General features: G+C 40.8%; 2 protein-coding genes across 2 annotated transcripts in view; one reads left to right on the forward strand and one right to left on the reverse strand.

Moving 5' to 3' along the window:
* LOC104130462 (dynein heavy chain 5, axonemal-like) overlaps window positions 1-7,260 on the forward strand; it is a 160,260-nt gene extending 153,000 nt beyond the window's left edge. Inside the window, exons 72-74 of the mRNA XM_035899011.1 lie at window positions 607-815; window positions 5,638-5,859; window positions 7,042-7,260. Of these exons, the coding sequence (XP_035754904.1) occupies window positions 607-815; window positions 5,638-5,859; window positions 7,042-7,260 (650 nt within the window). The remainder of the gene's footprint in view (window positions 1-606; window positions 816-5,637; window positions 5,860-7,041) is intronic.
* Window positions 7,261-11,273: 4,013 nt separating this feature from the next.
* Window positions 11,274-22,898, reverse strand: CAVIN4 (caveolae associated protein 4). Its single transcript, XM_009643494.2, has 2 exons — window positions 22,488-22,898; window positions 11,274-11,930 (listed from the first exon to the last, which is right to left on the reverse strand). The coding sequence occupies exons 1-2, from the start codon at window positions 22,896-22,898 to the stop codon at window positions 11,274-11,276; spliced, it is 1,068 nt and encodes a 355-aa protein (XP_009641789.1).
* Window positions 22,899-24,452: the final 1,554 nt, after the last annotated feature.

Below are 24,452 nucleotides of genomic sequence, written 5' to 3' on the forward strand. Positions count from 1 at the left end.
AAATGCCAATACTTTAATGGAGGCAACAGTACTATGCATGGAATATGTGAGCATGCATGGCCACCGCCAAAAATTATATAAAAAATCTTGCCTCTAGGTTTATTCTATGTACTGCTTTCCCACTGGGAATCTTGATAATGGAAATGTACAAAGTTATCATTAATAACAGTGAATTTCATGAATCTAATCACTGTCAGTACATGCTTAGGATATAGATGAGTTACACAGTATATCTCTATCATTGATCATGTATGTGGGAACCATTAAAATATATAAACAAAAATTTAAATAAGTAATCACATTCCAAACACAGTGCGAAAATAATGAATATAAATATTATGTGGGGAGAAGGAGTTGTTTTTAAAGAATCATTATTTCTGATCAAAATAACAGAAGAAATATCATTTATCTCGTCACCTTCAACTTTGAATTGAGTCTTATAAGTTTGAGCAAATTAACTGCAAACTGATAAGACTTGAGGGCAACAGGTGTGCAATTAAGGCACAACAAAAGAGGGTTTATTAGACTCAGAATGTCATTTGGAAGTTTTAATTGCCTTTGCAAGCTAGGGGAAAGTTAATTCTGAATGTTTTACTTATCTTCTAGGAACCATAATTATGTCAGAAGAATTGCAAGATGCTTTAGATAATATGTATGATGCTCGAATTCCAAAACTATGGTTTAGGATTTCCTGGGAGTCAGCTACTTTAGGATTTTGGTTTACTGAGCTTCTTGAAAGAAACCAGCAGTTCAGCAGTTGGCTGCAGGACGGCCGACCAAATCAGTTCTGGATGACAGGATTCTTTAATCCACAGGTAAGGCTGCCAGACTCATCTTTCTAACTCATATGTAACAGTGAAATTGGACCTTGAGAGGACTTCAAGCTGACTCAATCATGACTATACAAAGTTTAATCTAAATTCAATTTTTAGCATACATGTAGGATAAATTAACTTCAACATCTATTGAAGAAATTTTTGCTAGTCTAAAATAACTACTGAAATAATGGAATACATCTTCTGGTTGCTTTGATTATAGTATGGAAATTGAGTAAATACATCTTTTCACATTTCAGTGTTATGCTTTTTTCCCTATCCTCTGTTACAGTAATCTATTTTTCACTCATTGTATGAAAATCCCTTTGAGTACAAAACAAGGTAAGTTTCAAAACTTTGACATAGGAAGAAGAGATTTGGACTTGGCTCTCAATCCTTGCAAATTAGTTCCTTGAAATGGAAGGTGTGTTATTTATACCACCCCAGAATTGTGCCAGACTTGGTCTGCAGAGACGTATAAAAAATACAGCTTCTCGCCTGCGCCATCTAAAATAAAAACCTGGCACAAAATGAAACACAAAAAAGGGAATAACTGAGAACAGAGTTAAAAGAAGTGAAGTATACATAGCTAGATAATATGCAGTTTCCTTGCACAGCTATCCACATTCGTTAAAGCTTTTTATGATTCACAGATGTTTATGGGAAGTAGGAGTTGTGGAAGTGATTCATCGTGAGAGTATCCAGCCAACAGGTTTCTGTGAAGCCTTAGCAAAAAGCTATTTTAAAGATCTATTTTAATCTCAGTACTTGTTAGCAATGCAGAAGCTAGCTGAAACAGCTGCCTAGAATAGAGAAAGCAACAGTGGCAAATATTCTCTGGGACTGCTGCTGGGAAATATCCATCTATCATCTATCCTGTCTGTGTCAGCTGTCTGCCGATACCACCTTTATAGCATGGAAGTGTGCTCACAGAATCCCTGAACAAAGGGTTCCCAAAGGCATGAGGGAGAGGAGTAGGAGTTTTAATAAAATAATTATGCTTCCATGCTTGGTTTGTTAGCAACACATCGATAGCAGCACTCTCAAGTACTCCTAAGTAACTTTTGCAATGATCAGGCTGGATGCAACCCTAATAGGCTTTTGGTTTTGTTGGTGTTTGCTTTTGCACTAGAGGTGAGCAAGAGCTGATACAGATTTTGTACTAGCCATTTTAGCTGGTTTTTTTGTGCTTTGGGGTTGTGTCAGTTCTGAAATGTTGCCAGCCCAAACTGGGCAGCCTACAGTTTTTTTGATCCATACAACTGGATTTCTCAAAAAAGCTGCCAAATAATCAGAGTAAAATGTCCCCAAACAAGTTATGATTTAATAGACCATAGTAAGTGAGAAAACCTTCAGAAATACGAAAATTAAACACTTCATAACACGTAATTCTAAAAGTCCCTAAATACGGAGAGCGCAGAGAAAAAAAAATCTGAGAATGAGATGTGCTTACCTGATTTAAAAATTTATTTGTGCTGTCAATCACAGGCTTAAGAATCAGATGGTTATTGTTATAGTCTCCATGTTCTGTAACCCAGACTGTGGGAGTGGCTCATTCTACAAGAAATTCACCTGAGCGAAGGCTCCTTTTCTATTTAAATAACTATTATTTTGTTAATAGTCATATTGCTGTGTTTAAAATCAGTATTTCATATGTTAAGAAAATTGATTTTCATCTTCTCAAGCAAGCTGAGGTGATGAAGTATTCGAATGGCTTGTTCGTAGGATCTGAGAAATTGTCAGAAAAATCCTTTCATTTGTGAGATGAAATGCAGCTCCTAAGTAATTTGTAATTTGCCTACTTGAATAGATCTCACTGTTTGCTTTATGGTCAATGGATAAATGCCACGGATAACAAAAGACAATAAAGTAGATTTATAGCACTGGGAGAATGAGGCAATCTGGCAATAAAAAATAATATAGGACCCAACTCTGCCTTCTCTTGGACTATTTATACACTAGGATAAATTCAGGATTTCACAGAAGTTAATCTTTACTTGGGCCAAGATAACTGAGGTGAACAAAAGAATAAGTGCCATGAATTTTCTTCCTTCCTGGAAGTTAATCTTATGTTACTGAATTTTTTTCTCAAAAAATTTGACACTATGCATATCTCATTTCTACCTCCCAATACTGATACTCCCTCCTGATACTGTTTTATTTTTTTCCTTGTTTGCATCGCTGTAGCGAGTTGCTGTCACTTGTCCTATATATGGATTTTAAGCCCTGTGAGGCAGAACTGTCTTCCTGGTTGTATAGTGAGTATTTAGCATAATGAACCCTCAGCCTATTTCTAAGACCCTTAGATGCCAAAGCAATGCGAATGCTAATAAGAATATGAAGTGCAATGCCTCTATTCCTCAGTGCCCACTTAATTCTAGTAAGCCTGCCATAATTTGCTTGCTGTAGAAATTGCAAAGTAAGTGACAAACAAGGAACTTCCTAAGCAAGGTAAAGGAGAGAATATGACTGTGAAAGCAATAGACTTAACTGATTTCTGTTTCTCATCATAGCTTCCGTGGATGCCTGCTTCTTTCTCACCAGAAGGTTCAGAGTTAGTTTGCACAGGTTGTTAGAAGGCAAAGGGACAAAACTTTAGTAGCCTTCAGTGAGCAAGCCAGGGAGAAGTTCAGGAAGAGGCAGGTGAAGGAAGAAGAAATAATTTTCCCTGTTTCTGAAATCTCAACATACCCCACCCCCAAAAAACCACACACACAAACAAACAAACAACAACAGAAAAAAAAAAAAACCAGGACAAAGATTACTAGAAATCAAAAGAAATCTTATGGCAAAGTGGTCCATTATGTCCCTGACAGAGGGTCTTGGGGGGAGACAAGCCGTACAGTGGCCCCTCAAGCCACTTGATTCTTTCTTGCTGTTTATTGTGCTGTTCACCCACTCCGGGATACCCAGCTGGGCCTCCAGCTCACAGCTGTAGTCTTTAAACACTGTCTAGGACTCATTCAAATAAGCAGGTAAGTGTTGCAAGTCCCACTGCAGGCAGGGTATAGATCCTACCATCTCTGTAAGAATAGTCTGCAGCCTAAATCTTATCCCTGAAGACAACTCACAGCTCCAAGCTTACTTTTATTCTAGTGTTTCCACGCTGCCTTTGAACTCATTCCCTTAATACAGTCATTGCTCTGTCCTGTCCTCTTCGGGCTCTTCTTTCTGTAATATTTCAGTTTATCTGGGATCCAGTAGGCCTCTGGGGCCTTCTGGCAGTGAACACTTTGTGTATTTTAAACTATTGGTTCTAGCATGTTTCTACAAATTAAAATTCCACAAATTAACTACAAGGACTCTGCTTTCATTTAGTGGCATTTCTGATAGAAAAAGTTGGCCTTTAATCCTGTCTCCCTTAGCTACATGCTAGAGTTCTCAGCTACTTCAAACGCAATTACAATTATCTATGCTATCACAAAACCTCTTTAAAACACTTGTCCTGGGGGTCTCTGGAATGGTATTAATGAGAAGCAACCAACGTCAGTTAACCAAAACATCTGAGTTCATGAATGTCACCTCATGTTCTAATAACTTAAAGGGGATTGCGTAGCTACAAAGTGCTTAGCACATGCAACAAATACTCCAGTCCCAGTAGCCAGGGGTTGGCCCCTGCATTCAGTAGACCAACGTGCTAATGTTTCTGCACCTGGCTTCTTTCCATTCGTTTGGCCCTAACAGTAGCTCAACAGAGCATCCTGCACTGTGAATACTGAATAAAAAGCTTGTTCAGTTTCCTCATTGCTCCTGATTTCTTCCTAGCTGTGCTGTTGGCTCTCTAATACCCACCGCTGTGTGTTCCCCATGTGGCTCTGTATTCCCCCATCTCTGTCTCCAGATACCTTCTTTCTTTGCTCTGAAATCTGTCCTGAAGCTTCTTCTTTCCTAGTTGTCCTTCTCAGTAAGTCCCTCTTGCTCTTGCATCTTCAGTTTTTATGTCTTACTCATTCATCTCCTGGCTAGGCAAATGGGTTTCCATAAGGTAAAATTAGGTGTACATCTACAGCACACCCACTGGAAGTGCAAAGCAGTCCACCCTCCTGTCTTTTGGGACTAAGGTACTTCCCATGTGCTGCAGCGTGCATGCTCATGGACAGTTACATGAGAGAAGCTAACCAGCATCTTCAGCCTGGCTTATCTTGTGATAGCTCATAACCATACCATGAGATTGTAGCTCATTAGAACAGAGGGTGAGTTTCATACTGTGCTGCTGAAGCGCTGTGGGTTTATCTTGCTGGTGTCTACAATAGTACGTTATTGTGGTATGCTAAGGCTTTGCACTGAGCAAGGCGACAGAGGCATTTCACTATTTAATTGCATGATTCCAGTTTGTACTTCCTTGGTTTTCTGTAAAATGCTTTGTGATTTGTTGACTGAAAAGCAATTTTGCAATGTCGGTATAAGAAAAGGTGAGTAATATAGCACATGAAATACCAGTGTTATTTGTGGCTTAGCAATTACCTGTATTGGGAACCTCACAAAACACATCCATCTGGCAGCCTTGTAAACCTCTCTCCGTCTGACTGCTTGTAAAGTAGGCATGTGAGGTGAGTTACACATGCAGCTCCTGATGTATTAAATAAGCCAGTTTGGTGGCTTCTTAGCACCAACACATGCACACCAAGTATGTAAGAATGCATGGTACTGGGAAAATGTAGGAAAGCACTGGATTTACGCAACTGAATTCAGTTTTGTATGCAGATAAAATTACGTGGGATGAGGTTTTATACCGCTGATGTCACTATTATATAGGAAAAAAACTTGAAATGGGTAAATTCAAGTATGTTAAACCACTCTATGTCATATTCAATCTCCTTAGGGATTCCTAACAGCTATGAGGCAAGAGACAACTCGCATGAATTTAGCAAAAGGGTGGGCACTCGACAGTGTTGTTTTACACAATGAAGTGACCAAGATGATGAAAGAAGATGTTGTTGGCCCTCCGCCTGCTGACATTGGTGGGGTTTACATATATGGCCTTTTCCTCGAAGGGGCAGGTTGGGACCGGAGAAACTGTAAGCTGGTTGAGTCAGCACCAAAGGTAAGGGTCGAGCAAGAATGACTGACTGTGGCGTAATATGGTGCATTCAGAGAACGCTAGGAAGCATTTTGAGTGCCTGCAGCAGCGGGTTCACAACAGGTTTTAAGAGGGTAAAACATTAGCAGGGCGGTGGGGGAAAAGGACAGAGTATTTACCCACCGGAACTGAACAAGACGACTTCCAAAGCCCAGGACTGGGTTTGATGACAGCTGCTGTGGAGGTCAGTGTTTGGATGGCATTTTTTTTAAATAGGAGGAAGAGTATTAGTTCTGGGCTTATGCTCAGTTATACATGCATGGAGTTACATTTTACTGATGTGACTAAGCAGATTTAAAACCTATGAAGTAGTGGTTAGATGCTGTGGTCGCTGCCCAGGGAAAGCTGCCATTGTCTGAACTGGTAAACTTTTTCCAAACCAGTGATAACTGTCCTGGAATTGGAGTTGAGGTAATTCCTCTCCGTAGGTAAAACACTTCTGTGTCTGGCTGAGAGCTAATTTTTCCAAACCAAACCTTGCCAGCTGTTGCTTCTGGTGACAGCTGTTGCCTGGTTTGTCTAAAGGCACGTTCAAACATGGAGTTTGCTCAAGTGCTCTGGAAGGTTCAGCAAGCCTCCATGTTGCTCTTGGGTTTGGATCTTTTTTGCCTCCTGCCAATGCATGCTTTATATTGCTGGAAGACCTGAGGGGATCTGGTCTGGATAAACACCCAAGAGGCGCCTTGGATCTTTGAAGCTCCACTGCTAGCAGTGCAGAGGTAACAAGGAGGCTTGCTAAATGCAGCTTGGCCTTTGTAGCTCCAGCCCTGCCATTCAGGGAACAGGAGGTGGGGAAAGAATGGGGAACACTAGCTGAAGGGACAAAGGAAGGGAGCAAAGACAGTGGTTTCTCTCCTTCCTAGAACCACCCTGCCATTTTTCCATCTACTTCCATGGCGTGCAGTTTTCCAGGTTTCTGCTGCTTTCTTTTCCTTCCAGGCTTCTTGACGTTGTTGTCCCTGAGCTGCCACTCGCTTAAAGTTAATGTAGTAGTGAGCATAGGACTTGTGCTCTTGCGTGTACCTCTGCTGAGGTGCTGGTGCTGTTGCTGAAGGCCATCACTGAATCTAGTTCCAGCATTTGGAGTTCAGGCACCTTATCTTGCTTCTCTAACGCTGAGCCCCATGTCTCTTTTAACATTCTCAGGTGCTGTTCACAAGCCTTCCTGTAGTCCACGTGTATGCTGTTAGCACAACAGCACCACAGGACCCAAAGAAGCAACAAGGAAGCGTGTACTCCTGCCCTGTCTACAAGAAGCCCCGGAGAACGGATCTGACATACATTTTCTCTTTGTCTCTGAAGACAGTGCAGAATCCTGATCATTGGACTTTACGGGGGGTTGCACTGCTCTGCAATTCAAAATAAGGACCAACAGATCTCGGTAAAGAAAGAACCACCTAGGAAGATTAATCTGCAGCCAGTAGGACTTCTGTTACTGACAAAGTGGTGGCTGCCTTCTCATAGGGGTATGGGAATTAACAAGTGACATACAGAGATTGTCTTAATTACACATTGATCACTCTACTCTGTTCACAGCAAAAATGCTAAATGTGTTTAACCTGGGAATATCAGAGGGAAAACAGTTGTAGGTGTAAAATTTAGCAACTGTTGTAAAGCAAGTGAGAATATAATCAACTAGCTTGCTCAGAATGGAAACACTAGGAAAAAAGTGCTTTATCGTGATAGTGACAACTGCTCTAACATTTATGGTGGTTCTTTTGGGGATGTTATCTTTTCTTCTTAATACAAGACTTCTTCATAATATGATATAATTATTTTTAAATTCAACTTTCTAGTTAAAAACTTACCGTCCATAGCATTATTAAAGCTGTAATGCCAAGTGAATTAAACGTATGGTAAAACTTCATGTTTATCTGTGTGTATTCCAATGCACAGTTCCTTTAATTTTGCATTCATAAACTTATGGGGTGGTTTTACAAACAGATGCTACCATTCCCCTTAGACACTTGTTGATGCTGAACATCACAGAAGTTGTACAAACAGGTGGGTTTATCTTTGCTCAAGCAGTGGCCTTTGCATGCATTAACTCCTTTCCAAGCCTATATCCCATAGTAAGGAAGATGTGCACAACCCCCATTTATTAGTGAGAAAAAAGTTTTGAAACTCCTCTCAGAGTTAATGCATCTGAACACCAGTTTGGCTCTGTTCGTAGTCGCTCCATTGGCGTTAGTGCCTGGATCCTGCAAACTCAAACCTCTTCACTGCTTTTTATTCTGTATTTTGCATCAGTTTAGGTAAAAAAAAATATTAGAAGACACACAGGCCATTTCTGGGGGTAGATTCACCTGAAATGATTGAAGCCGTTTTTGTTTGTTACCACCATTGCTGTCTACCCTGTAATTGCAGGGTGGTTGCTACTTCTTTTTTAATAGATAAGACAGCGATTGGCAGAAAACGTGTTTGGCTTTTTTTGCTAGCACAGATTCAAAGCAAAAGAAATTGCTGTTGGGTGTTACGAAAGAAGGACTTGCAGTGAGTGCTTTGCTAATCACTTTTTTCTCCTTGTAAACACTTTCAATTTTTGTATAAACGCTTCCATTTCTTTTCAGCTGGTGTCTAGGAAAGTAGTTCATCCTTTCCCATAACCAGTTTTATTCTGCAGAGAGCAATTGCAAGGCTCGTTCCATGAGGGAGTTTGATACTCACACTCCCACCCACAACTAAGCAGAAAGTCCCAGATTTCTTCTTGGAAAACAGAGCAGACAGGGACAGGATCCCTTTCTCCCTCTGAGCCGGGAGCAGCACTTGTTTCACATGCAGCACCAGCGAGATTATTTTACCAAGTGAAACCAACTGTTCAAAAAATATACACCAGCTCCCCCCCCCCCCCCCCCACCCCAGCTGTACGGCCGTACATCAACCAGCTTCATTGAGGATTTTGTTTCTGAGAAGGGTGAAGGGTTGCGCTGCTCAGGGAAGTTATGAAAGAGATAAGGGGGACTTCAAGCAGCAAAAGGCTGTGCTGTTGTGTAGAAATTGAGGTTGTAAACCATAGAGTTCTCCCTATCCCCTACCTGTATGAGGGGATACGGAGTGAATTAACTTTGATCACTTGGTATATGTAAAATTCAAGTCAGTAACATTGATAATAACTTAAAATGAAGAGCGTGCACTGAAATACTTTGCACACCTGAAGAACTCACGGCTTGCTATGAAACCAAATCATCCTCTGAACACCTGAAGTTAGAAGTAAACCTTAAAAAATACATATTTGATAGAGGTTGTATGTGGTGCTACAGAATAAGCTCCATGGAAACTGCATCACTTCCTTTCTTTGTCAAGTAAAATGAGAAAATTAAATGCTATATAAAGAAAATCTATAGGCAGTTATGTTCTAGCACTTAGTGGTCTGCTGTATAAAAATGCAAATAAATAGCTGCTTTGACTTTTTCATTTCAATAACTAAACCCTGTTTGTCAGTTTAGGAAAACATCAAATCTTGCAGAACAGAATGCAGGCTGTATTACAGAAGAACCAGACAAATCATACAGTATTTCACTGAAGAAAGCTACAGTTTTATATGAAACTGGAAGAAGAACATATAGTCGCCTGGTTCCAGAAAAGACTTCCTATAACTAGTAAAAACCCAACCAAACAAAACCTTCGATCTAGCCTATAAGCAAACCCTTTTTTTTTCTTTTTGCATGTAATTAGAGTACAGTGGAGATGTACAATTTACTGTTGAAAGAAATGCCTTCCTCTCCCCATCTCCCTCTCTTGCCCTGTCCTGCCCTTTCATTCAGTGGAGTTGCTGCTTCCAATCTGACAACATTAATTTGATTTGAAATGTCACTGACAGAGTATAACATTGACCTTCCCCAACCAGCGTTCCCTAGTTACTATTGCTAAAGCTGTTTCGCTTCAAATGTGATGTACACCAGACTAAATGAAAGAACTGGAAGGCAGAATATTTGAAATCAAACTAATTATATTTAAATTATGGATTAAGAATTAGCTGGGAGTCCTCAAACAATGTGTATACATAACCAAGTTATGCTCTGCTGTTAAAACGAATCTGAGATATTAGATACAATCATACAGCTTTTGGCAACATTGTACAAGTTTCACACAGATAGTAATGACTAACATTGCTTTAGGTAAGTGCTTTGAAGGCAACTCCATTTAAGAACGAAGAGAGCGATACAGTCCTGCACCCCATGTCAGCGTAGCGGTCGTGTTTACAAACATATCTGATGTCAGGGCACTGGCTCCTGAGTGTTGCAAATAAACAGCATTCCATACTCCAAAGGGTGTCTGTCTCGTAATCCCTGAGGCTGTGGCTGGTCGATAACAGTGGTGGTAGGAAACAAAGAATTGGGTTATGGATGGGCATGGTATTTCAGTGGCTTTGTCAAATAGGTTTTAATTGCAGCGAAGCTCAGGAAAATCACAGAGAACGGAAAACAAAACAATTCTGGTCAGCTGTGTTCACAAGCCCTGTGATCCTCTGGATAGAGTAACAGTTCTTTAAAAGATCTCGAGGAAACTTCAGTTACATTATTCTAAATTTTTTCTCTCTTTATCCAGAACGCATGCATTAATCTTAGTCCTCTTTCACTGCTTCACACCCTTGCCTTTCTCACAATCGCCTCTTTCCAAAACGCGGACACAATACCTCATTCTCCTTTCCTCCTGCTATTCCATATTTAATTTGTCTTCTGCTTTTTTATTCTTGCTCTGTAAGTGCAGAAATTTCATTGCTTACATACAGAAAACATTCCTCTTCCAGAACTCTGGAAATAATCTTTAGTCATTTCAGGAGCTTCTCTTTTCCACTGAGAAGAAACCCAATTTACTCAAGACCCTATCACTCCTGCCACATTTTGTCACACCCTGGATAAAGTAGGAATTTCCTCCACCTGCTGTTTCAGCGAGAGCCACTAAACAAAAAGGTTTGTATAGCTAGATGTACATTTTCTATAGTTCTTCCTCTTGCTAATATGAAGTGATAGCTTTGTTATTGTTTTCTGATTAGAGGAGTTGGTGTAAGATAATGGAAATAATTTTTTTACTGTTGTGCATAAAACTGCAGAGAGTGATTAGGCTGTAAAGTGACTGCTAAATCAGCCTTGAAAATGCAGCAGATTTCCATCTCCCTTTGACACGCGAGTTCCATTTGGGTTAATGATAGCTATCGGCACGCCGCAAGACAGAGGGGGAGCCCCTTCCTTTGGCTTGCATGGCTTGGATTTTGTCAAGAAGACGACACTACAGACACCCGTATAAATGATAGAACACCACCAACACATGGTTTGTGATACGACACAAATTCACACATTTTTCTAAAGCTGAGCGAATACGTACTGCGTTACCTCTCGTTCAGTGAGGACAGCACGGCATGTTTGCTAATTGATTCCTTATGCTGATTGCTTTAAGTCTAGCAAAGGGACATCATCGCCTCCTCCTCCTTCTTTTCCTTCCTGCTTAAGAACAACTTCTGGGATTGTCACTCCTTTTTCAGTTGAGGGGGAAGCACCTTTCGTTGCACTAGTCTTGTCTTTCTTTACCTTAGCGATCACTTCTGTGTAAGAGATTTCTTCAGTGAAGGGCTCTGCTGCTGCAAGCTCAGAGGCGACGTGCACACCGCCTTCCTGGATCCCCTCCTGACCTTCAGCTCCTGTTCGCTCTTTGGTTTTTTTATGGATCTTGAACGTCTCCTTTGTTGGGGTAGCTTGTGAAATGGTCTTCTTGATCCTTATCCCAGATTGTCTCAGCCTCTCTCCTGACTGCCTGATCCTCTCTCTCCTTTCAGGGGTCACTATTCTAGTTCGAAGCCTGTTTACCTTCTTGCCAAAATTTTGTCTTGTCTTTTGGATATTTTCCCTTGAAAATGCCTTTTTGATATCATCTATACGCCTCATGCCTGATTTCTTGAACTGGGCTGCTTTGCCTTCTTCGATATAATATTCTTCATCAGAAGACAGATCATCAGGTGGGAAGAAATCATCCTCTAGAGTTTCGCCTGCGGTCCGCTCTTTGATAACAGAGAGAGATGAAGGACACTCTGTTTCCTCCTGTGAACAAAAGCACAGAGTCATCTTCCAGCAAATGTGTTTTAAAAGGATGGTGATTCAAGTGTTTGGTTTGTTGGTTTGTAGTTAATTAATGCTAACTGAAATGCAATATTGTAACAAAGTAAGGTAGGCTTGTACCATCGTATGAGATCTATGCAGAATGCAAACAGCAGAAGAAGCCTTTGCCAGCTTCTGTAAAGACGTTCTAACCGATTAAAGATTTCTTTTCAGTGTGGTTCTACCTGAAACTCATGGATGTCATGGCACTAAGTGTACTGGCCACTAATGGTTTTCAGAGCAGATTTGTCTAGGTCTCTTAGTTCTTTCTTTTGGTTTTTTTTTTTTTTTTTACACTGATCTGTTTCTTGGAGATTGGACCTAGAGCCATAATTCCTCACCAATTAAAGCAGACATGCTGTAGACAAAAGAGGCTCTTGTGCTTGTGTCAGCTGTACGCTCTCCAAATGAGTGCCTCAGTGATGCCAGCAGCTTCAGTCCTTTACTGTCACCCAGGAAATTGCACATTTTTGACTAACTGGAACTTAGCAAACATTTCTGTTGCTGCCCAGAAGGGGATGAACCCCAGCATTACATTAACTTACATGTGGTGGCTCCACAAGGGGACAAAGTCACTAAAGGAATGAGATGTTATTCGCTAAACCCAGTTCCATACAATTCACCCAGTACCCGCACTGAGATGAATTGGACTTGTTCCATCTATGAGTGACCCAGAGCAAGCACCTCTATCGCCTGTGGTGAGTTTGGCGAGGTGTATGAGCATGCAGTATTAGATATTTATATTATACATATGATACATATTAGCGGCATGCTTGGAAGCGGTGACTATCCTACATATCTTAGCCCTAGTAATGTATGTAGCCCCTCCAAAGAAAGACTGCTAGAGGCTCAAAACTCAAAGACACACAGAAGACTTTCAAAAGCTGTCCACAGGGAACAAATAATTTACCAAGAATCACTTAGTGGTTAAGGACATGCAAAAGAAGGAAAAAAACCCCAATCTCGTGGTAATGGAAGGATTCAGTAGTACAATTTATCTGAAAAAGGAGAATCTTCCAAGAGAGTTGCTCCCCTGACCTGAAGACTGCTGTCTGCCCGGACGTTATAAATTCGTGGCTTGGTGTCAGTGAGTCACTTCTGTCTAGAAGTACTAGTGTGGAGTAGATAACTTGTAGGAGGTGTATGAGGTGGGCAATGCCAGCCCCTTCTTCCCTACCAGCTGTTTCTGTGCACGTGCATGTGCTCTTCTCCCAAGAGGAGCAGCCCTTTGGGGTGCAGGCAGGTACAACAGCTATATGAAACTTCTATAAGCTGTTTCCCGTTAGTAGTAACCACTTCAGCTGATTTCTGAGACATGACAGTGTCTGGGCTCTATCCTTACTATTATGACCTTAAGGCAGAAAATAGGAGCGATATTGGAAGTTGTGAACCCATGAAGAATGGCTCAGTCTTATTGAATATTTTGCTGTGAACTGATTCCTGGCCAAAAAGACATCTGACATTTTTCACAGTGACTCATTAGTAGCAAGTCATGTTTAATGTTATTTTACAGACTCCTAGCAATATGTAAAATAAAATACATTAAGCTATTTGGCAGATAAAGACCACTTAAGAGTCTGTCATCATGCCTTGGCTTCATTAAAAACCCTGTAGTAAAATAGTTGCTAATGCTTAGAAAAAATAGGGACGAGTTGTGTTGCATTCGTTACAGCAGAATGTTATTCAACTCATCCATCAAAATCAGCGGGAACAAAACTACAATGCTTTGCTAATAATCATCTTCATTAACATGTGCAAATTAACATTAATTATATAAAGACATCTATATATAAACATAATCCCTTCTTTTTCTGAAAATGAACTAAAACACAGCTGGATAATAATTCCTCAAAGTTTGTAAATTATAGCCCGCTCCTTCAGCTGAAATGGTAACACAAACGTTTCCAGAATGACTATTCTGAAATTTCATTCCATGCAGAAGTGAATACAATGCGGTGAATAGGGTATGCTGTTCATATGAAGATTACTTTTTAAAAAGAGAGAAGGCAGTGAGACTATTTTCTCTGCGATATTTAAGCTGTTTTCCTTTGGAAGAGGAACAGATTTCGCTGTAATTTTTGTCAATTTTTTGCCAGATTTTTATTGTATTTAGCTTTATAGTCTACTACCTAAAGACGAGAATGCTTTAACTTTCATACACGTGTTAGAATTAACATTTATGAACAACAACGAGTGAGATGAAGGAGATGAAGGCCTTGTAGATAAGACATACAGACTAGAGCTGCAGGTCCAGCGGAACATTTTTCATTCTGCTACAGGCTCTGAGGATGATCTTTGCCAATTCTCCGATTTTCTCTTTTTCCTTGGTTTCTACACACATCTTGCAGAGTCAAATGTAGCAAGGCTAAAAATTAGTGTGAGTTTCTATCTCCTCTCAAGGTTTCTGGATGGAAGATGTTACCAAAGTGGAAAGTATTAGCAAAACTGGCTAGCATGTTAGGGGGGGGTTCATAATAAAAATACAGTGATTTAGGCTCAATGAGAGAGCTTTCTCATCTGCTTCCTTTCTCTCTCTTGCCCTTCCTCACTTCTTCGTATCACTGGATATCACTTGGGTAGGGAGAAGGTAGGAGCTCATCCCTCCTAAAGCAGGAACGATAAGATTTAGCACCAGGTGGGAAATTGATGGGGTCAAAGCATTTAGCTGCCAGCTCACTTACAGACTCACTGAAAGCAAAGACAGAACACCTACTGATTTCCATTGCACAGGACAAAGCCCTAAACTGGGTGACAGCTTCTTCTTGGCTTGAAAGCAGATGGGACTGGAAATAGCAGTGCTGGGCAGCCCCGTCTTACAGGAGGGTGAGAAGGAGTTGGGCAATTGATGATGCTACTTACAAGCTTTTAGTTAAAATTCTACTTAAGCATTTTGCCAGGAAGGTCTCATATCTGCCACCACCACCTCATGGGAGTGAAGGGAGGATCTTCTAGCTCAATTGGTAAGTCCTCAAATAAAATGAAGACAGGAGATTATTTCACAGTAAAAGATGGTACCAAACAGTCAGGCATTTTTAATCTGATTTCTTGAGGAAAGAGGAGTGCCGCCATGCGGTCTGTCTATCAGTTAATACAAAGGGCATGTACTCTTCTTTTCACCTCACAGAAACCAGTAGGTAAATAATCTTAAATGCGGCAATGCCCCCGATCAACGTTATGAGACTCTCGAGGTGGCAATGCTCAGATAATTGAAAACTGTGGGGGAAAAGAGATTGTGTCAAAATATAACTGAGCCAAGATAACCCTGCCTGCACAGTCAGGCTCCTCTCATCCTCTGGGCAGGGAAAGAAGGGAAATGGCTGGGGAAATTGTTTAGTGATGTCTCAGGTATTTTGCTGCAGTCATGTCCTGGCAAAGATCAGGCCGGCTCTAGCAGCACCTTTCTCTCCTACTGCTGATAAAGGAGCACCCCAGCCAAGGGGGCTCCTGGAGGAATGCCATGCCTTCAGCGAGGTCAGTGAGGCTGTGCAAAGGAAAAAGGGTTATTCCCTCACAACTTGGTTGGCTAAATCTCCACTCTTCATCTTCGTAAGCACAGGTGGGTTCAGTAATTCCGAGCAGCAGTATTATTATTTTCATTAAGAAAAGGTGTTTAGCTAATTTAGAGTGGTCCACTGTACTTGCTAGACGAAGCAGTGGCGGAGTGTCACTGTACAACAATGCTTAGGCTTTAACTATGCTAACACATTTAATGATTATTTCAGTAATAATTTTATTATAATGTCATTTAAAAAATAAAAATAATGGGATATAAGGGCATTTTAATGGGTGTGGCCAGTTCAGGAGCTTTACTCCCCCTTGTCCTTTCACTTTTTTTGCACATGTATTCTGGGTTTGTATTTCAAAGCCCAGACTGGGCTTCTAGAGTCAGCAAGGAGAAAAAAATAAAAAATATTGTCTTATGTGTAAATATACACTAGAAATGCTATAAACCAGTTTTGCATTCTCTTTTCAAATAGCTTCAACATGTAATTCTAGAAAGCTTTAATAAAGGCAACTGTTCTCAGCTCTCAACTATTAGCTAATTACAATTAAAACTTCAGCAGAATTTTTTTTTTAAATTACAAAAAAAAAACCAGAGAAAAAGAGAATGAACAGCTAAATAATTAAATTTTATATATGTATAAAATCATATTTGTATATTTGTAATGACATTATATATATAAAATCAAGACTCAAAATGCTGCTAAAGAAACTGCTCATGGGAAAAATAGGGAGCAGAGACAGATGAAACTCCGTAACTGGGAGCCATTGTGTTGCACTGGGAAAAGGTCATGGCAAATGATCTTTCAGCCCTGGGATGTGTGACAGGGAAAGTGCAGGTGATGATTAACATAGGCACAGATGGGGCTGGCGGTCACCTGACAATTCTGAAGCAGAGCACGAAGCAGCAAAATGGTCGAAGGCCACCCAGCGCCTGGTCTGGTGCCGCTGCCGTGTCTATGACAACTGGTGATGCAAATGACTGGCAGCGTATGGGCAGCAAACTGCGTGGCCACAATGTTTAATAAAAAAAAAAATATCCCAGAAATCTGCATCTTAAATGAATGATTTGTTATTCAAACTGGCAGCCAAGGCAAATCACTAAAACATCTCCTTGAAATTGTTCTCTAAATCAATATGAACCCGCTGATGAATAACCAATTACAAATCATTCAGTACTTTTATTCGTATTCTAACGGTGAAGAGTGAAGCTCTATAAATCTCAAGTGATCCTTTCATTTTTTCTGCAAATACGCCGTTTCAAAATCTCTGCCATCAGGCCAAAAAGCTGCTCAGATGAGAGAGAAATAAGATTATTTTAAAAGGGCACCTAAGGGATTTTATCGAGTAAAGTAGATGATGGAGCATAAATACTTCAGCACATAAGACTTTATGGACAAGTGCTGTTGCTTGTATTTAGAATTATTTTTACATAATGAAAAAGCAGCCTGGCCAGAACAGTCAACCCCCTTCAATTCTCTTTTGGGAAGCCTAACACATATCCCTTTTCTTTAAATTCTGACAGAAATTCATTAATTTCACCAGGAGCACACAATGACTGTAAAGAAACCCAGCTCATTCTCTCATTATCTGACTGCAGCAAGCTACAGACACCAAGCAAGCCTTACCCAGTTATACCGCATCACTCGGAGAAGCCCTTGGCTCCAGGCCACCACGAGCTGCATAAAAAGGACTGCTGCAGCTCCAGGGGAACATTAAAGCTTCACACTTACTTTGCTTTGCTATTGTTTTATGGAGGTAGCCTAGGGAATCGTTCCGCAGGTCAGCCCGCAGGTTTGCAATCAAACAGGTGAAATTTCTCACTTCCAATTTATCTGTAGATACCAAGCCTTTGTGAGTGGAGGAGAAAGAGCGATCACAAGGTGTGATAAGACCAAAAAAAAAATTGTTTTGATTCATTCATTCATCACAAGGTGACTGCTCTTGCAAGCTAGCTAGAGCAGGGAAGTGCTCTCAGGTACAACAGAAACTCAACCATTCATCAGGAGCTGCTAAATTCATCTGCCCAAGCAACCGTGTCTCCATATGAACTGGCTTCTGGACACTCTTGCAACTCAAGGGAAAGAACAGGTACTCATGAAGTAGAAACCGTATCCAGAAGTAGATGTCTACAACAGGTCAGGTGAATCAGATTCCATATGTTTCTGTCTGCTTGTTTGAAGGGGGTCTAACAGGCCAAATGTACAAACAGCTGCGATACCAATGTCTAATGCCTGGCAAGATGTTCTGATGAACTTTATTCCTATGCTAAAGGAGTAACTGCAAGATCCAGCTCTTTTCAGTAGTGCTGAGAATATAAAGCCCAACTGCATCTCCCCAGAGTCAAGTCCACTCCTGAATCTGGGCCTCAGGCATGAAGGGCATCACTGAAGATCTGTGAGTGCCCACAGTGACCAGCCACAGCTCCTGTCGAAAAGTTGCTCCAGGCAGCCTCTAGGGCTGTGGGAAGGAGGCACAACGTGAGAGGCTCATGACATACCTACTCTCTTCAGCTAGCTTGCAGGCCGACCCCAAGCAAAATATACAACCTATTTCATTTTAGGAACCCAGAAATGGCCCAACAGTCGCTTTCTTTAATTTTTTAAATTTTATTTCCCTTTCTTCTCTTTCCTTGTGAACACATCCGTAGAAATATACTTTTTCTTCAGCTGGTTGAAAGCAATGATTTTTTTCTAAAAATCATAGGTAATTTATGAACTTCTGGGCTGCCTCCAGTATTTCAGCGCTGGCTCTGCCACCCCGCCAGCGGCTGACCGCACAGCATGGGGCCAGCTCAGTGCTTTGAACTGAAGGACTGGGCTTGACACTGCAAACAAAGGACTCTTGCTACTCTCTCTGACACAACCATGGGGCTTCTTTTATTCTCTGTAATCTCTGCAAAGGCAATTACCTGTCCCAGCTGTAAAAATATTTATAAGGTTTATTCCAGGAGACTCCAACAAAGGCCCCGTGTCACTGGGCTGCCGAGGCCTCTGCATCTGAGGCCAGTGCTCTGCTCTCTCAGGTAGTCAGCCTACGCCATCTTTTTTTCATTAAGTTTTCAGACTCCACTTTAATAGCAATTTAGGTTTTCCTCTCTCCTCTCCTCATGGGTTCTAGCAGAAGGCTTTGTCCAGACCCTCATGTCTGGAGGACTGAGAATCCATTTCTGGTTTCTGACCCGAGTTGACTCATGGACAGCTTGCACCCATTTCAGCTTTTTGATGATGTTCTTTACTGGACTCCTCATCCATGCCCCAGTGTATATATAAATGACAGCCACAACATCTCTTAGCCTCTTTTCTTGATGGACTAAACCAAGCTAGGACCTCCTGGTCTCCTCTCATTTACCAGGTTTTCCCATTGCTCTGACTGGCCTGGTAGCCGTTTTTCAAACCTGTTCATTTTGAACACAACTTACTTCAACAGTGGTGATCAGAGCTGTACATGGTGGTCCAGGTGGGCTCTGAAGTGTTTTGGACAAGGGTACTGGCAGCCTCTCTATCACTTTTGAAAATATCTTGCCTGAAGCATATCATGCCCACATATCACTTTTTTTAAGAGCCACACCATCAAGTGGGCTTTCAGTCATCTTGTGAGCAATTAACACGTAATTTTCTGTCCTTTCCAAACCACGGGGCCTCAGAAGACAAACTAATAACAAGGGCTTCTCTAAGTACAGGAATTGACACTGTGTACACTTAGATTAGCATTACTCCAAGTCTAAAGATGATTTGGTTTCTTGTCTATATTTTTTTCCTTGGACTGACGGCTCCTCATTTTGAGCATATTTCATTAGTATACACACCTTTTTCTGTGCCAAGATCCTTAATGAAAATATTAAACAGTTGACAAAAACCAGCAGGAAGTTGTTACTTGTTTATGGAGCTTACATAACATAATAAGAATAGAGAAGAGCCCAGTAACTGTAACATGGACTTTCCGGTGCCTGTATGCTCACATTCAAAGAGGGACTTGCAGAACATGCAGAAAAGCAAACGAAACAGGTTCTTTCAGGATTAAAAAAAAAAAAAAGTCCCCTTTAATTTCTGAATGATTAAACCAGAATGAGTGAAATTGTTAGATGCTCTTTGACTGCAGAGGAATGATAGCTCTCACAGCTGGTTACTCAGACTAACCTGAACAGAAGTGAACAGTGACCTGCACAACCTATAATGTACTTTGCATTCCCTACTATACCCTAAGGCACATAGCACTCCAGGGTCAAAGACCTCACTAGAAACTCTGAAGCAACCTGGCGTTTTTAATCATGTAATCAGCCTGGGGAGGAGAGCTGCCCGCTACCAAATCTTTTCCTCAACCACATGGCCTTTTAAAAATGAATGCTCTCAATCTCCCTAGTCATTGTATTCACAGATGATCACTTTGTCTCTTTTTAATGCAAGGATATTGCCAACTCTTTTCATCATGGCTGAGGTCTCTTGGAACAATGTCCTCCAGCCAATGATCCTTTTCAACCTGCCTACTCCTATCAATGATAAGATCAAAGCTATCCACTTGAAAGAAAATCTTTAGGATTTAATTGGTGTTTCCCTTTGCCTCATATGCCCATGCTCTGGCAAAAGTTAAAACTAAAACCCATGTGTGCTCACCCACGTAAGCATTCAATGCCAGCTACACGCAGGTCATCGGCTCTATCACAATGTCCCAAATGGTTCATCAGAAAAAAATCTCACTACAGATGAGCTGTCACTCACAACCACCAAGTAAACAACTTGGTTATACCCATTTGTAAAAGATAGTGAAGGGAATACGCTGATTCTGTAGCTATTAACAGACTCCCACTCATCGTAGCCAAGCTTCAGTCATTCAGGTCTTGGCACTCCAGCAAGATGCCTACACTGGTGTAAATCAACAGTGTGAAAATCACTGCATTTGTGTGAAAGAGACTTTCACAGGTGTACCTGTACCTTAAAGCTTCAGCACACTCTTGGCTACACAGCATGTTCCAGTTTTTGTGGAGCAATGCAGTTCTCCTCCTCCAGAAAAGTATTAAATGTCAGATCGATCCTAGAAGATTAGCATATCTGCTCCTCTTCTGTGCATGAGGGAAAAAGTTCTTCAATCTACCAGTCTTCAATTTACAAAAGGCTGGCAGTTCTCAACTACCGTAGGAAGAGGAAGCTAGAAAGACAGCAATCAAAAATGCTGTTTCTCTTTCTGAAAAGTACATCAAAGAATTAAACATACGGAACAGGGTGCAGGTCATTCTTATCTGGCAAAACCAGCAGAGAGTTCAGAAACTCCTACTGAGGATGATTCTTAGAGAAAGTATGCATCATGAGAGCCAACTTTTGTATGAAATATCCAAAAATAGCAACGGTGGTTCTTTATAGCTGCATGTAAATCAATTTCCACAATATTTTACTACACTTTTAAATAAATGACAACACACGTCTTGCTAGGAGAAAAAATTACATTATGTAATGAATACTGTTTTAAGAACAAACATTTTCAAAGCATTGATTCTGCTGCAAACGTTATGGTAAGGGCCCATCAATGAAATGGCATTATGCCATTAACAAGGGGAGTCAGATATATTTATTACCTTTAGCTGGGAAATTATTTCCAAGGAGAAAGCAAAAGTGCCTGTTTTCTATTCCATCGCGATGCTGCAGCTTGCAATAATTGTAATAATAGGCCAAATTTTGCCATGCTTTCTCCTGAACATCAGTAGTAAGTCATTCGGTCAGAAACTCTGGGAGGCACAATTTGGCTACATATGGTACTAACATGACATTAAAGAGACAACATTTCCTACCTTCAGCTTTTATTATTTATTTTTTAGCTATTTCCTCCCAGTAGTAGAAAATTAAGTAGCTACGAAAGCTAGGTTATGCATAAGAATGTCAGCTGTATACAGTGGTGAATATCCTTGGTGAAACACACGGCTCCATTCATTGCAAGTAAAGTTATTTATGTACAAACAGATGCAAGACCAGGGTGTAAGGCTGGGCAATGGGGGCGGGCTGTGTGACTCATGAGGGCTGGTATTTTCAAGAATGCCTAATGATGAATACGACTTGTTTGAAAGAAGCTTTGGGGACTCACTGGTATGAAGGAGAAACTATGCATCTGGCAAAAGATTAAACACTCTTACGCTCTATTGACTTGGGGAACTGGGAAGTTTCAGCAAATGGCAGGATCAGGCCATTAAGCAAACGGGTTTCACAGCACTCGCTAGCAAGTGAGAGACCCCATGAACTGCCTGCGCTCTCTACTTGTACGAATGCAGGCGAGGCCACACCATTTCATGAACCTTCTGTTCAAATGCCATAAATTATAAGAACACTGAACATCCTACAACGAGGACAGTGAATGCAAATGTATGATTTGCTTGCCCAGTATGATTGCAAAAAGAGTGCTGGGTTAAGCCATTTCCAAAGTAGAGCATGCAAGGTACTATTTGCTGTCATGAAGGGTTTGTGGGTCTGAGCTTTAGTTTGTGCATATACTGCTATAGACCGGGACAATGAAAAAAGCCCCAATTTGCCAGCAGTACGAAAGCCTGGGTAATGCTGCAAGTTAAATCAGCCATATGCTTTGAGATTAGTGTTTGAGATTAGTGGGGAAAGTTGATGTTCCAGGGAGCCTGCAAACACTTTTGCTATTTGGACTTCTACCTAATACGGTGAAAAAAATAACAGGGATGAATGTCAGGCATGGTTTGTATGACAAGATTTACAGGGCCTGCCTCATATTACCTATCAGAGAGGCAACAAATAGTACTTGCTGATCTGCAGTTAATCTTACAGGACTGGCTCAGAAACCTACCAACACTAATAATAGACTGCGTGTGCTGCCGTCAGTAGGTTCATGCTGAAAAGCACTGAGGAGCACAACTCAATGTTAAAGCAAGCATAAAATAACTCTCATGTTGGATAGACTGCGCCTTTTGGTTCATTAACCGATGCCTGCCAGTGGCTACCAAGGAGTTGGCACAACGACAGCACTACAAGAAATTAGGCTCGCGGTTACCTGATAGATTACGACCCGGAATTTGTTTTTCCTTAGCATCTCCTCTTGTTTGGCTTCCACCTTGCGCACGCTGGCACTCTGCCTCTCCACGCGTGCCCGCACCTCCTTCACGGTGGAGCTGACTTTGCGGGTTTTCTCCAGTAACTTGCTCACCGTGTAGCCTGTATTGCCGTGAGACTGGGCAAGCTTTAAAATGTCAATCTGTATGGTCTTGATGGCGTTTTCCATCTCCCTGTGCCTCTCCTCTATCCTTTTCTGGCTCGCCTGCACGCTGTCCACAATGTTGGCCACTTTGTCCAGCACTGTCACAATCGTGTAAGCTGCATCTTGCTCTTCTTCCTCCTCAGTGACGCTGGAGAGACGATTTTGGTGGGTTTTGTCCGCCTCCGAGGTGATTTCGCGGCGATCCATTTTGCCTGCCTTGGGCTGGGTTGGCGGGAGGCGAAGCTTCCGTGATCCTGCCAGGACAATTCTGGCGCTGCTGCGGGGAGCCAGGGCGACAGCTGGCTCCGGCGATGCTCAAAGTAGGGCGTGAAACGCCGCTCCTGGAGCTTGGTCAAATACTTCTGACTACAAAATATCCACACATGATTGTTCGGATACTTTCAGCAACATGAAACCCCTAAAATTAGGAAGCAATGTCTGGAAAGGAGCATACGTTTAAAGGGTCACGCTTCTGTACTGATGAAGTATTAGTGTTAATCCAGGAAAGTTAAGTAACTTACTAATTAAGCAGGAAAGCAAACTTGCATATTTTTAACGATCTACTTTTGTTTTGGGGTTACTGGAGTGCTTTCCTCCGAGGGAATTCAAAGAGCAGTCAGGAAAATTAACACGGTTGTTTTTTCCAGCAAAACAACTTCAGGTCTTCAGCTTGCTGCAATTACCACATGGGGTAACAAATAAACACACTAAACCAGAGGCAATATAGTGAAAACGTTGTATTGTGACATGCTTTTCCAGTTCAAAATGTTGAAAGCATTTTTTTTTTTTTTATTGAACAAATTATTAAATCCTACATGCAAAATTTTGAAAGCCTAAACTACATGGTAAAACAGCTGAACACATCCTATTCACACTTTATCTCGGGATCTTTCAAACGACAACTAACAGTCTATTAATATAACTATGACCAGCAGACTAATTTGGATGGACTTCTTTAGCTCTTGAAAATACTCTATACAAGAGCACTAGTAATTCATTCACTTTTATTATTTTTTTTTATTTTAGTCACAAACACTATACAATCCGTATTGTAGGTGTTAAAACATGTATTTTCTTTAAAAAAGTTTAAGAAGTATTAAAACAGCTTTAACAGTGATAAAGTAGGCTTTATTCCAATTATTCGTGTTCAATTCTTCAACACCAATTTTTACAATACCTAAATCTACTAAGACCTACTTCTTTTGGACCTGTGCCATCTGCTCTACCAGGTAACTTCCCCAATTATGAAATTTATAATTTTCCTCTTTAAAAATAAATTGTTGGAATTATTTATGAAGATGGCAGTGCTTAGACCCAGCCCATACATTTTATAAATATGTTACAACTACACACAGCACACAGCTTCACAGTTCATGCGATAGGCAGTGTCTAAAAAATCAGTTACTAACTTCCAAAAACATTTAAATATCTACGGTATTTAAACACAGTGTTTTCTAGTTTCTCATAAGAAAGTAAGCTGTAAACATTTTTACCTTTAGTTCATGCCTTGTTTGCTAGGTAATGTGGACTTTTTTGTTGATTTGTTGTTTTTCTTTTTTTTTTTTTTTAATCTACAACCATTGGTGGAATAAATCTGTGTTCCCAAAAATATTACATTCCATGGATAAAGCACAAGTCTATTATATAACCATGTGATACAGATACAGAAAATGAACTACTGTATTCAAAAACATAAAAGTAAAGATACTAAAACAGTCCATAGCTGTTAGAGCTGATGCTTTCAGAATACAGACCAACATT

The sequence above is a fragment of the Egretta garzetta genome, unplaced genomic scaffold, assembly GCF_000687185.1.
Source record: "Egretta garzetta isolate BGI_Z169 unplaced genomic scaffold, ASM68718v1 scaffold88, whole genome shotgun sequence".
In the NCBI taxonomy this organism is placed as follows: Eukaryota; Metazoa; Chordata; class Aves; order Pelecaniformes; family Ardeidae; genus Egretta; species Egretta garzetta.